Source organism: Nomascus leucogenys, unplaced genomic scaffold (genome assembly GCF_006542625.1).
Source record: "Nomascus leucogenys isolate Asia unplaced genomic scaffold, Asia_NLE_v1 Super-Scaffold_349, whole genome shotgun sequence".
Lineage (NCBI taxonomy): Eukaryota > Metazoa > Chordata > Mammalia > Primates > Hylobatidae > Nomascus > Nomascus leucogenys.
Window position 1 is genome coordinate 115,709 of NW_022095771.1, and position 14,227 is coordinate 129,935.

Sequence of the window (14,227 nt, forward strand, 5' to 3'; positions counted from 1 at the left end):
ATATTTTCCAAAAGGTCTTTTTACAGTAATCACATTTATAATTTTTTTTTTTGAGACAGAGTCTTGCTCTGTTACACAGGCTGTAGTGTAGTGGCTCTATCTCAGCTCACTGCAACCTCTGCCTTCCAGGTTCAAGTAATTCTCCTGCCTCAGCCTGCCGAGTAGCTGGGATTACAGGTGCACGCCACCACACCTGGCTAATTTTTGTATTTTTGGTAAAGATGGGGTTTCACCATGTTGGCCAGGCTGGTCTTGAACTCCTGACCTCATGATGCACCAACCTTGGCCTCCCAAAGTGCTGGAATTATAGGCATGAGCCAACACACCTGACCTATTATCCCTTTATTAAGTATAAACTTTCTGATATTGAGTAAGATGTGACCCGATATTAATGGCTTTTCACATTCTTTGTATTTGTACAATTTTTCTCTAGTATAAATGCTTTCCTGTACCATAAGGTGTAAGAATTTGTTAAAAGTTTTGCCACATTATTCATATTTGTAGGAGTTTTCTTCAGTATAAATTATCTTACTTACCATAACGTGTGACTACCATTTAAAGTCCTTGCCACATTTAACACATTTCTAGAGTTTCTCACCAGTATTATTTCTCTTTTTTAGAAAAGTTTGAGGTGTGCTTAAATGCTCTGTCACATTTTTATGTATGCAGAGTTTCTCTCCAGTATAAAATTTTTTAGTGAGTAAGCATGGAGAACCAGTTAAAGCGTTTGCCACATTTTTTTCTACAATTGCAGGGTTTCTCTCCGATTCAATTATCTTACATTTATTCAGGTTTGAGGAGTTTTTAAAGACATTGCCATATTCCTTATTGTAGGGTTTCTCTTCAGTATTAATTCTCTTATGTATAATAAGGGTTCAAGACTAGTTAACAGCTTTATCACATTCTTTGCTTTTGTAGAGTTTCTCTCTAGAATGAATGATCAGGTATTATGTAAGGCCTGAGATGTGCTTAAAGGTTTTGTCACTTTTTTTTATGTTTCTAGGGTCTCTCTAACATAAATTATCTTAGACTTTGGGAGGCTGACAAAGGTGGATCACCTGAGGTCAGGAGTTCAAGACCAGCCTGGCCAACATGGTGAAACTCTATCTCTATTAAAAATACAAAAATCAGCCAGTGTGGTGGCACACGCCTGTAATCCCAGCTACTCAGGAGGCTGAGGCAGGAGAATCGCTTGAACCCAGAAGGCAGAGATTACAGTGAGCTGAGATCATGCCACTGCACTCCAGCCTGGGTGACACAGGGAGACTCCATCTCAAAAAATTTTTTAAAAAATAAATTCTCTTAGGTTCCTTAAGGTTTGAGGGTTGGTTAAAGGCTTTGTTACTTTTTTTACGTTTATAAAATTTTTGTCCAATATGAATTCTCTTACGTTCAATTTCAATTAGGCTGGTTAAAGGCTTGGCCACATTCTCTACACTTGTAGTGTTTTTTTCCAGTATAAATTATTTTATGTATTATAAGGCCTGAGGGTGTACTTTGCCACATTATTCACATTTGTAGGGTTTCTCTCTAGTATGAATTGTCTTATGTTTAGCAAGACTTGAATGCCACTTAAAAGCTTGGTCGCACTCTTCACATTTGTAGGGTTTCTCTCCAGTATGAATTCTCTTATGTTGCATAAAGGTTGAGGAGCAGTTAAAGGCTTTGCCACATTCTTCACATGTGTAGGGTCTCTCTCCAGTATGAATTCTCTTGTGGTCAGTGAGGGTTGAGGATAAGCTAAAGGCTTTGCCACATTCTTCACATTTGTAGGGTCTCTCTCCAGTATGAATTCTCTTGTGGTTAGTAAGTGTTGAGGAGCGCCTAAAGGCTTGGCCACAGTCTTCACATGCGTAGGGTTTCTCTCCAGTATGAGTTCTCTTATGTCTAGTAAGGTTTGCAGACCAGCTAAAGGCTTTGCTACATTCCTCACATCTATACGGTTTCTCTCCAGTATGAATTATTTTATGTGTAGTATGGTTTAAGGAGCAGTTAAAGGATTTGCCACATTCTTCACATTTGTAGGACTTCTCCCTAGTATGAATTACCTGATGTTGATTTAGGTGTGAAAGTATGCAAAATGATTTGCCATATTTTTTACATTTGAAATGTTTCTTCCCAGTATATCTTGTTTTATGTCTATTGGAATTTGAAAATTTACCAAAGACTTTGACATATTTATGAGTCTGAAATATTTTGTTTTGGGTAGTTGACAAACATTGGTTAACTTCATTATAACCTCCTTTGTGCACCTCACATTCACCCACAATTTTATAGCATTTTTTAAATTGTAAATTCTCATGTCCACATTTTCCATATGTTCTTGGTATTACTTTTTGGAGTGAATCTTTTATGCCCTGCTCTGGCTGCAGGTCTTGGGTGAAACGGGAACATGTAACTGAAAGACATAAAAAGCACAAGTTACTCCACTTTCTGGACTCATATATTCTACAAATGAAATATATAAAATTATACAAGGTACATTAGCAAAATGCCATATCAAAATACCACAGGCCATAATTCCTTCATAGATGTATAAATGTAACAAAATCATAGTGATCAAAATACCTTTGTTGGAAATTTATAAATAAAGTAAGTGTGTGCACCATGTGAGCACAATGTCCAGAGCCATACAGATAGAAAAGAAAAGTCTGCTATATTTACCCAACACAGCCCTTCCTCATGCCAAATAGAAGAACATGGTGTCTTTAATAACAGCTTTAAGTCTTCTGAGCTCAAAAGTGAATGTTACAACCACAGAAAGACTGCAGTACCATGGGCAGAAGATAGGTGTAGAACGTAGTTACTGACCACTAAGAAGAAATATGAAGAAGTCTTTTAATTGAAAAATAAATACAAATTGCTCACATCCTGAGAACATGTTTGTGAGAATCCCAGAATCTCTACCAAAGACAATTGGTGTCATGCTATGACAGGAAGGAGCTGCATTATAAAGATCATGAAAGGTAGTTTTATGTTAGTGTCTAAATCTCAAAGATTACAATGTATATAAAACATGAGGACAACATGGTCCAATCAAAAAGATCAAAAATTTTGAAAAAGCAACTATAAAAATAAAGATGTATATCTTGATTTTTAAAATTTAAGATAATCCATATTATGGTCAATGAGAAAAATGGAAAACCAGACACCTAAATAAAATAAGAAAAATAAGAATACCAACAAAACTTGCAATAATAAAAATAAACAATGTGGAGGTAAAAAAGAATAACTGAAAAAAATTAAAAGTAAGAAAAAAGTATGTAAAAAATGAAGAAGCTAAACAAACAAACTAGGATATACACAAAAAGATCCGCAACACAAATTTAAGCAAAGTTTCAAAAGTCACAAACCAGAAGATAATCTTGGGAGCTGCAAGATAAAAGTGAGGTATTATTTATAAGCATAGTCCTCTGAGACAACCAGTGAATTTGTAAACAGAAACCTTGCAGGTCAGAAAAGAACTGTGTAAAAGGGTCAAAGGCTGAAAAAAATTTTCATGGTGAGAATAATAAAACCAGAAAAAATGTACTACAACATAAAGAAAAATAAAACTCTTCCAGAATGAATAAATGCTGGAAAAGCATATAATCATTGCATGTGCCCTAAATAAAATGTTGAAAAGAGGTCTTTCCACTTAAAATAACATGATGAAAAATATATGTAATCACATGAAAATACATAACTTCCTGAAAAACATATGCATATACAAAAAGTAAAATTCTGTGGCATTATTGTGATGGTACAGAAAATATTTTTAGTTATTCTTTAAAATTTGAAAAATATAAGCATAAAAATAATTATAAAACATAAAAAGATATAATCAGCAATATCAATAAGAAGTATAGGGTAGATATAATGAGGACAAATTTTTCTATGCAACTGAAGTCATTTTTTTACCAGTTTAAAATATACTGTTGTAACATTTAAGATGTTTTACAGAATCTCCAATGTAGCACAAAGAAAAAATCTTTATAGACACACAAAAGCAAATGAGTCAATTACTAGCATGAGACAAATATTGATATTATATAATGGTAAAATGAGTCCATTTACTAGGAATCTATAACTATTATGTCTATCTATATGTATATGCATATATAACATCAGGGCTTCCAAATATATAAAGCAAATATTGACAGAAATGAAGCAAGAAATAAAATAGCAACACAAAATTATAAACATTAAGACCTCATTTTCAATAATAAATAAAACATTTAAATAAAAATCAATTAAAACAACTGAAAACCTGAAGAATATTATATTGTGTATGTGTATTAATTTATTTTGCATTGCTATGGAAAATAACCTCAGACTGGGTAATTTATAAAGAAAAAGATTTTTGTGATTCACAGTTCAGTTGACTGTACAAGAAGTATATGCCAGCATCTGCTTCTGGTGAGGATATGAGGAAGCTTACAATTTATAGTGGAAGGCAAAGAAGAACCAAACATGTCACATGGTGAAAGATGATGTGAGTGTGAGGTGGAGGAGCCAGGTTCCTTTAAGCAACCAGCTCTCATGTGAATTAATAGAGTGAGAACTCTATGATTACCAAGGGGATTGTGCCAAGTCATTCATGAGGGATTTGTCTCCATGATGCAAACAGCTCTCATTAGGCCCCACATCCAACAGTGGAGATTACATTTCAACATGAGATTTGGAGGGCATCTACACCATGTCACAAACCAAATAGGCTAAACAGACATGTACAGAACTCTCCAGTCAAAAGTAAGTGGATACACAATATTCTTATTTGCCCCTGGTGCATTCTGTTAGAACACATAAGTCTTAGTAAATTTCAAAAGATCAGCCAGGTGCAGTGGCTCACAGGTGTAATTCCAGCAGTTTGGGAGGCCAAGGTGGAAGAATCACTTGGGGCAAGAAGTTTGATACTAGCCTTGGGAACACAGGGAGATCCTGTCTCTACAAATAATTAAAAACTAGCTGAGCATGGTGGGGTATGCCTGTAGTGCCAGCCACTCAGTAGGCCAAGGTGAAAGGATTACTTGAGTCCAAGAGGTTGATGCTGCAGTGAGCCAAGATTGTGCTACTGCACTATAGTCTGGGAAACAGAGTGAGAAACCCTGAGTCAAAAAAAAAAATTAAGAAGAGAAAAATCATACAGTATATGTTTTCTAACCCAAACTGAATAAAACTAAAAAGAAAAAAAGTAATACTGGCAAATCAAAAATACATGGAAATAAACACACTCTTCACTGTATTCTTGCACAGGGTCAAATAATTTAAATTAATTTAATTTAATATTTTTTCTCAAGGGCCAACATATTTAAGTGATGACTTAATTTGTTAAGATGTCAATATAACCCACAGTGGTGAACTAATTTAATATAATCTGTATCCAAATTCCAAAAGCATATTTATTCCTGAAATATTGTTTAAAATTTTTAAATTTTATTATGAACCAAATCTAGAGAAACACACATGAAAAACACAGAGGCACTATACTTCACAATTTCAAAACATAATAAAAAGCTGCAATAACAATAACTATGTGGTATTCACAAAAAGACAGATAAAGACATGATAGAACAAAATAAAAAGCCCAGCAATGAACTCTTCTGTGTATGACCAAATAATCTGCCTCAAGGTTGCCATGAGCAGACAATGGAGAAAATATAATCCCTTCAACAGATAATGTTGAAAACTGGACATCTACATTGAAAAAATGAAGTTGAATGGTTTAATTGCATCACATACAAAAAATATTTTAAACAAAGTACTTAGACTAAAAAAAACCTAACGAAACTCTTAGAAAAAAAGTATAGTGCAAAGACATGACATTGGTCTTGGCACATTTTCTTAGATATGCCATCAAATGCATGAGCAACAAAGAGGAGAACAAAAAAATTTAATTGGGCTAAACTTCAAAATTTCTGCAATCAAATAAAACATTTAATAGAGTGACAGTGTCTCCCAAGAAATTGGCGACAATATTTGAAAATCACACGTGATAAGACTTAATATTGAGAATATATAAACTACTCCTAGAACTAGACAACAATAATTGAATTACTTGATTTAGAAATGGACAAATGAGCTGGGTGCGGTGGCTCACACATGTGATCCCAGAACTTCGGGAGGCTGAGGTGGGCAGATCACCTGAGATCAGGAATTCGAGACCAGCCTGACCAACATGGCAAAACCCACCCCTACTATAAATACAAAATTAGCTGGGTGTGGTGGCACATCCCTGATCCCAGCTACTCAGGAGGCTGAGGCAGGAGAATCATTTGAATCCAGGAGGCAGAGTTTGCTGTGAGCTGAAATCGCGCCATAGCTCTTGTTGCCTGGGAAACAAGAGCGAAACTCCGTCTCAAAAAAACAAAAAAAAAAGAAAGAAAGCAATGGAAAAATGATTAAACTAAATTTTAGTAAAAAGATATACAAATGGGAAGAAGCATTTCAAAGGTTGCACAAAATTAATAATTTATAGAAAAATGCAAAATATAATCACAATACAAAACAAAATTACCTTACATCAATTAGGATGGCCCTATAAATTTTTTTAAAACACCAACTGTTGATGATGTAAAGAAATTGAAACCTATGTAAGTTGTTTTTTATGAGAAAAAAGATACAGCCATCATAAAAATATCATAAATGTTCTTTAAATAATTTAAAATGAAATTATTATATAATACAGCAATACCATTTATGAATCTATATCTAAAATATGCAACACAGTAAAATGAAGACATAAAAGGTACCCTGCTTGCATATCCCCCTACAGCAAGTGGGGGGATAACCAAACCTCTAAATAAATAAATACATATAAAAAATTAAAAAATTTAAAAAAAATTTGTAAAAACTTTAAAATATATTTCAAGGCTATAGTAATAAAAACAGAATGGCATGTGCAGAAAAATGAATGACCACCAATGAAGGAGAAACCACTATTCTCACACATTTTAGACATGATGCAAAAAAAATTTTGATGGTTTAGAGTTTTTCAAAAATATGCAGATATTAGTGTGTCCCCAAAAGCAATGGCAAAGCAGTCAGCTTGTGCAGTCCCTGATAACCTTTAAAGAAAACTTTGGCTCACACTGGGAACTTGAAGAAAGATTATTGAAGCAAAAGTGGAATCCTTAGGGAATTTAACAGCATGAGGCAGAAGGTGTCCCTATGTGACAGCAAAAGAAAAAAATGACTTGAGCTTCTCAAAAACTCTTTTCTTCAAAGCACAGCTCCCTAGACCACATTTTAAGGACTGGCTGCCTCCTTGATTTGTGTACCTCTCATCTGTCTCATCTGCTTCATTCACTCTCACCTACCTGGGTGTTTGGCTACCATCTCATTTCTCTTTATATTCTGGGACTCTTTATTTTGCTCCAGACAGGTGATCAAGTCTGGCTTAGAGACAGCAATACCTGTTTTATTAACAAAAAAAAGTAACATAGATCATGCTGAATTCTTTAATTATCAAATTAGTATTATGCTTAGAGGATATAATAGAAAATTCTAGAAAATTAATATTGATTCATAATAGAACTTTCTAAATATTCAGAAAATATTTTAAATTTGTAGGTCCTTAATTTCACTACTCAGTACTACTGAATCAAAAATTGGTGAGAGCAACTGAATTCTAATGTGTGGGCAATGATATTTTATGCCATGGCATTTTTGGAATTCCCACTAACCTAGAGCAAAAGATACATAAGCTCAGGAAAGGGAAAAGTTCTGGTCAAGATAAAACATCTTGAAGAATTTGTTCTACACCAATGAATCTCCAAGATTTTCTTAAAATTGGAGAACTAAAATTCATTCATGCAAAGCAGAAATTACCAAAAACATCTTATAAAAGAGAAAAGAAATATATTAGGAACTATGTATTGAAGTTATCCTCACCCAGGGAGACCAGGTTTCTGTAGTTCTCTAACATCACATCTCTATATAAATTCCGCTGAGCACAATCCAGGCATTGCCATTCCTCCAGAGAGAATTCTATAGCTATGTCTCTGAATGTCAGCAGTCCCTGGAAAACAAGCAAACAAACAAACAAACAAAACCACTCATGAACACACAAGCACTTACCACATGGCCATAGGCAGAGATTTTTATTTGATTCAAGTTAAAAAAGAGAGTAAAAAGAAGTGGTTCTCACTTACAAGAGTGACTAAAATTATTCAATAAGATAATTTTTAACACAGAAGTATTCTATAACTCTGGGAAAAGAGGATAGCATAAGATCCATAATACCAGTGTAGATTTGATACTTTTCTGGATGATACATTATAAAATTAAGGGCATCAACATGGACATGTCTTTTTTTTCTGTTTTTCTTTTCTTCTTCTTTTTTTTTTTTTTGAGACCCAGTCTCATGCTGTTGCCCAGGCTGGAGTACAGTGGTATGATGTTGGCTCAGTGCAACCTCCACCTCCCGGGTTCAATCAATTCTCCTGCTTCAGCCTCCTGAGTAGCTGGGACTACAGGCATGAACCACCATGACTGGCTAATTTTTGTATTTTTAGTAGAGACGGGGTTTCTCCATGTGGACCTGGCAAGTCTTGCACTCCTCACCTCAGGTGATCCACGCACCTCAGCCTCCCAAAGTGCTGGGATGGCAGGCATGAGCCACTGCACCTGGCCGAACATGTCTATTTTTGAGTGCTATATTTACATCATATAGAATAAGTTGTGTATGTTTCTCAGAGAGAACAGTCATGATGAGTTGGAAGATACCTCTCAGGTCTTAGTATATGCAATAAACTAAAGATCTTGTGAGATTTTGTTTCAGGAGATTTAGGAGAAAGTCTGAATTTCAGAATTTTTATCAAGCTCACCAATGTTTCTAGCCTAGTAAGAATATTTTGTCAAATATCCAGTAAATGGCAGAGTCTGGGTTTTTCCCAGTTTCTCTCACCTGTAAATAAAGATATAAGAGCCTTCATTTTTAAAAGACAAATATAAGCAAAAGTCATCTAAATGGAAAGGACAGCTTCCAGATTAAATGTGATGGTTTATGCACTTCAGCTAGTAAATCTCCTAAGTGTCCTTAATAATTAAGAGAATAAGAATTAACTCTAGAGTGGAAAAAAATGTCATAGAGATCTTGAACCAGGTGAATAAAATTGTTATCAACTTTATTAGGACACATTTTTATTATGTGCTGATGCACACATGACACAACATCAACTGCTGTGGCATTTCTCTCCTCTTAGGTAAATTGTAATCAACATTTAATTTTATATATGTATATATATATATTTTTTTTTGAGACAGAGTCTCGCTGTGTCACCCAGGCTGGAGTGCAGTGGTGCGATCTCATCTCACTGCAACCTCAACTTCCTGAGTTCAAGCGCTTCTCCTGCCTCAACCTCCTGAGTAGCTGGGATTACAGGTGCACGCACCATGCCTGGCTAATTTTTGTATTTTTTTTTTTTTTTAGTAGAGATGGTGTTTCACCATGTTGGTCAGGCTGGCCTTGAACTCCTGACCTCATGTGATCCACCTGCCTCGGCCTCCCAGTGTGCTGGGATTACAAGCCAAAGCCATTGCACCTGGCCTAAATTTAATCATAAAGAAACATCAGTTTTATGCAAAGTTGAAGGTGAAGATAACTTCCCTGTTCTGTAATTTTTATTAGTAATTTTAAGTAGTCTTTCCTTAGCACCCTGGAAAGCAAGTATCTCCTAACAGTTTTTTCAGAACTTTCTGTGTAATAAATGACATGCTGTTTAAATGAGCATTTTCTTTTTTTTTTTTTTTTTTTTTTTGAGACGGAGTCTCACTCTGTCGCCCAGGCTGGAGTGCAGTGGCGCAATCTCGGCTCACTGCAAGCTCCGCCTCCCGGGTTCACGCCATTCTCCTGCCTCAGCCTCTCCGAGTAGCTGGGACTATAGGCGCCCGCCACCACGCCTGGCTAGTTTTTTTTTTTTTTTTGTATTTTTAGTAGAGACGGGGTTTCACCGTGGTCTCGATCTCCTGAACTTGTGATCCGCCCTCCTCGGCCTCCCAAAGTGCTGGGATTACAAGCGTGAGCCACCACGCCCGGCCAAAATGAGCATTTTCTAAACTCTGTTCTGCATGGAACTAATAGAGCACACAGATGAAACCTCAATATAACATGTTTCATTTTTCACTAATATCCAAAGACAACAGTGTTTCCCCAATAGAAATCTTGAGTATCCACACCTTCTAATGTTCAACAGCTACAATGGGAACATTTTATATATCGTAGGTCATAAATTTGTGGTAAGAATTCTGCATGATATACAAGAATCCAAGATGAAGAGAAATTTATAGAATGCTATGGCATATAGAAAACAAATATTTTTTTCAGAACTCCTTGACTATTATAAAAATCACAAAAAATAGTTGAAACAAACTCATTAGGGATCAACAGCACAAGTAGAGAAGTAAAAATTTGCAAGTTCTGAACACAAGGCGTTCCAAAAGGCAGAGTGGACACTGCGCTTGATCTGAGACACGCTCACCCAAGAAAAAGTGATTTGTTCCTTTTCCTCCTCTTTCTCTGAAATGTATTTTCAGATAAGATGCCCTGGGAATATCAAACCTGCATCTTGTGAATACGACTTTAAAGCACAACCTATTCACCTGCTACCACCACACACGCCCATGGGTGGAAGACCGAGCCTTGCAGAAAACATTCACCCATTTTTGTTGTTTATAACTGAAAAGATTTCAGAGCAATGCGAGAACAATGAGCTTCTCCACAACTATTAAAATATAAGTTTCTTTGTCCCTGCTGTCCCCTATCAGAAACCAGCAATTTTCTTTAGAGTAATGGGAACATGAACCGCACTGACCTCTTCCTACCAAACTGAAACAGGGCAGGCAGTGCAGCCTTCCTTTGATGCAAAGGTTGAACTAAACTATCCTGAAAGTATCTTGAACCCCTCAAGTTTATAAATCATTTGGTAATCTTGGCCCCGCTCTATGCAATGTGATTCTGCAGGATCCAAAAGGGTCCAGGAATGGGCTTTTCCAACAAGTCCCCTGTAAATGCTGATGGTGCTTTCCCAGACACATTATTAGCATTAGCAAGAGAAAGCAGGCACAGCAGAGTCCCTCACACACACCACATTTGTCACAATACTAATACTTCTGCTACAAATAAAAACAACCAATTTCCACCCTGAAATACTATATTTTTGTTGGCTTTTTTAAGTTTACAGGGACAACAGAAGACAGCAATGTCTGAGTAAACCTGCACTTGGGAAACCTGTACACATGTACTAATAAAATGTTTATTAAGCAGGTACTGTGTGCTCAGGAGCATGTCACAGAACACTGTGCTGGGAATAACACATTTTGTGATTTAATTTTCATAGCACCCTGGGAGTTGGTACTAAGTGCTGAATAATTTTTAGCATTTAGATTAAGAGCACAGCATTTTCATTTCTTCTTATCTTTCTCATTAATTTTAAAAAGAAAATGTATAGAATGATTCAATACAAAAAACATGTGAACGGATGCAATTAAATAAAAATGGAATAATCAGCTTCCAAATGGCTATTTTGGAAATAATGAAATTAAGGCAGAAAGAAAATTTTTGAAACTAATTACGAGCAAAATACAACATACTAGAATCTCAGGGTTACAGCTAAGGCAGTGTTAAGAATAAAATATATATCACTAAACATCCACATCAAAAAGTTAGAAAGATCTCAATTTAAAAATCTAATGTTACAATTAAAAGAATTTCAAAAGTAAGAGCAAACCAACTTCAAAGTTCACAAAAGTCAAGAAATAACCAAAATCAGAGCTGAAATGAAGTTTGAGACATAAATAACTATAAAAAGTTCAATGGGCCATGCATGTGCTGTGGCTCGCTCCTGTAATCCCAGCACTTTGGTAGGCCGGGGCAGGAAGATCATGAGTTCAGGAGTTTGAGACCAGCCTAGCCAACATGGTGAAAGCCCATATCTACTAAAAACAAAAAAATTAGCTGGCCATGGTGGCACATGCCTGTAATCTCAGCTACTTGGGAGGCTGAGGCAGGAGAATTGCTTGAAACTGGAAGGCAGAGGTTGCAGTGAGCCGAGACCGCACCACAGCACTCCAGCCTAGGTGTAAGAGTGAAACTCTGTCAAAGGAACCAGAAGTTGATTCTATGTAAACATAATAAGATAGATAAAACACTAGAATAATGGGAAAAAAAGAAATAATTCAAATAAAAACAATTAGAATAAAAAGTAAAAACAAAAACAAAAACAGATGCTTGTGAGGTTGTGGAGAAATTGAATGCTTATATGCTGCTGGTGAAAGTATAAATTTATTTAACCATTGAGAAAAGCAGCTTGGCATTTTGTCAAAAACCTGAAAACAGAATTACCATTCCCAATCCCACAATTTGGAATATACCCAGTGAATGTAAGTTTTTCTACCATGAAGACACATGCACGCATGTTTATTACAGCACAATTCACAATAGCAAAAACAAGAAATAATCCTGTATGTCTTCAATGGTAGAGTGGATAAAGAAAACGTGGTACGTAAACATCATGAAATACGATGCAGCTATAAGAACAACATCATGTCCTTTGCAGCAACGTTGATGGAACTGGAGACCATTATTTTTAGAAAACTAGTGCTGGAACAGAAAATAAAAAACTGTATGTTGTCACTTATAAGTGGGAGCAAAATAATGAGAACACATGGACACAAATAAGAGAACAACAGACACTGAGGCTCAGTCCAGGGTGGAGGGTCAGAGGATGAAGAAAATCAGAAAACGAATCTGTTGGGTACTATGCTTAGTACCTGAGTGATAAAATAATCTGTACACAAAAACTTCATGATACGATTTTACCTACACAACAAACCTGCACATGTACCCCTGAACCTAAAATAAAAGGTAAAAAAAAAAAATCAGCTGGGTGCAGTGGCTCACACCTGTAACCCCAGCCCATTGGGAGGCTGAGGCAGGCAGATCACCTGAGGCCAAAAGTTGGAGACCAACCTGGCCAACATGGTGAAATCCCGTCTTACTAAAAATACAAAAATTAGTTGGGCCTGGTGGCACACACCTGTAATTCCAGCCACTCGGGAGGCTAAGGCAGGACAATTACTTGAACCTGGGAGTTGGAGGTTGTAATGAGGTGAGATGGCACCACTGCACTCCAGTCTGGAGGACAGAGCGAGACTCCCTCTCACATAAAAAACAAACAAACAAACAAACAAAGAACATTTCTTGGAAATTACTGTCTTGAAGAAAATATTCAGGCCTAGGAAACCATAGACTGCCAATTAATCTCTGATGACATAACCAAGAAATTTTCACCTCGATCTCACAAGGAAACTACATAACTGTACCAAACCAATTACTGAATCTGGTTTTGCTTCATCATGCAACTTATAACAGACTTTTCTTCAAGTCTCTCCCATGGATCACAACCCACAAACCATAGCTGGGCGCTCTATGATTCTTGAATCACACTTTGATCAGATTCTCATTTTTACAGTGACTCCCATACATCTCTAAAAGGGAAAATGAGGAACTAGGGACCCCAGGACCAGAGCTCTTTCCACTCATGAATCTTGCACCCTGAGTCATGATTCTCCCCTGATGACTTTCCCATCCCTGTACAATCTGGGTGAGATGAAGCGCTGGGAGTGCAGAGCAAACCAGAGAGGCCTCCAGTCCAGGGTAAAGCCACTGCAGAGGAAAAAGACAGAAATCCCAGGGTCCCAGGCGCTGGCCCAGGCACCATATTGCGGCTGGAGGGGATGAGAGCCGAGCTGGGGGGCCAAAGAGGATTTGGGTTGTCAGGCTCTGGAGCTGACTGCCAGAAAGTCTGGGTCCTGCTACAGCCACTTTCTGCCGGTTCCAACCAGCCCCCTCCCCTCTCTCATGATGACAGACCCAGCACTCACCATTTCTCGGCTTCCAGGGGGTTCCGGTCTTTTAGCCATAAATCTGCAGATACCTGCAGGACACAAGGACACACAGGCTTGGCCTCTAGGAGCAGAGGACACAGAGCAGTGAAGAGAAGAACTGCAGCTCTGGACGCAGAGAAACACAAACGACCCGCAAAATTACGGAAGTAGCCTGTGCTTTCCAGCTGCATGCCCGATTGGACAGTTTCTAGTCCACGGCTCCTGATTGGATGAGGTTTCAGGCCCAATCCCTTCATGCCCTGAGTGAGGGAATATTTGATCAGACACTGGGCTGAGTGAAGCAAAAATAACAGCCTAGGCTGCAGCCTTCACAGGCAGGGCTTCTTCCTTGATCTGAGCC

General features: G+C 37.1%; 1 protein-coding gene across 1 annotated transcript; it reads right to left on the minus strand.

Annotated features, from left to right (window-relative positions):
- Nucleotides 1-1,505: 1,505 nt before the first annotated feature.
- LOC100579806 (zinc finger protein 479) lies at nucleotides 1,506-13,902 on the minus strand. Its single transcript, XM_003279274.3, has 4 exons — nucleotides 13,864-13,902; nucleotides 7,873-7,999; nucleotides 7,299-7,394; nucleotides 1,506-2,398 (listed from the first exon to the last, which is right to left on the minus strand). The coding sequence occupies exons 1-4, from the start codon at nucleotides 13,900-13,902 to the stop codon at nucleotides 1,506-1,508; spliced, it is 1,155 nt and encodes a 384-aa protein (XP_003279322.2).
- Nucleotides 13,903-14,227: the final 325 nt, after the last annotated feature.

Excerpts from the sequence above, each read along its gene's own strand:
- LOC100579806 (XM_003279274.3), bottom strand. The coding sequence starts at position 13,902 with ATGGCTAAAAGACCGGAACCCCCTGGAAGCCGAGAAATG. Across the intron at positions 8,000-13,863 it reads CCCCTGGAAGCCGAGAAATG|GGACTGCTGACATTCAGAGA; the intron begins GTGAGTGCTGGG and ends CTTGTTTTCCAG. Across the intron at positions 2,399-7,298 it reads GATGGTAGCCAAACACCCAG|TTACATGTTCCCGTTTCACC; the intron begins GTAGGTGAGAGT and ends TATGTCTTTCAG.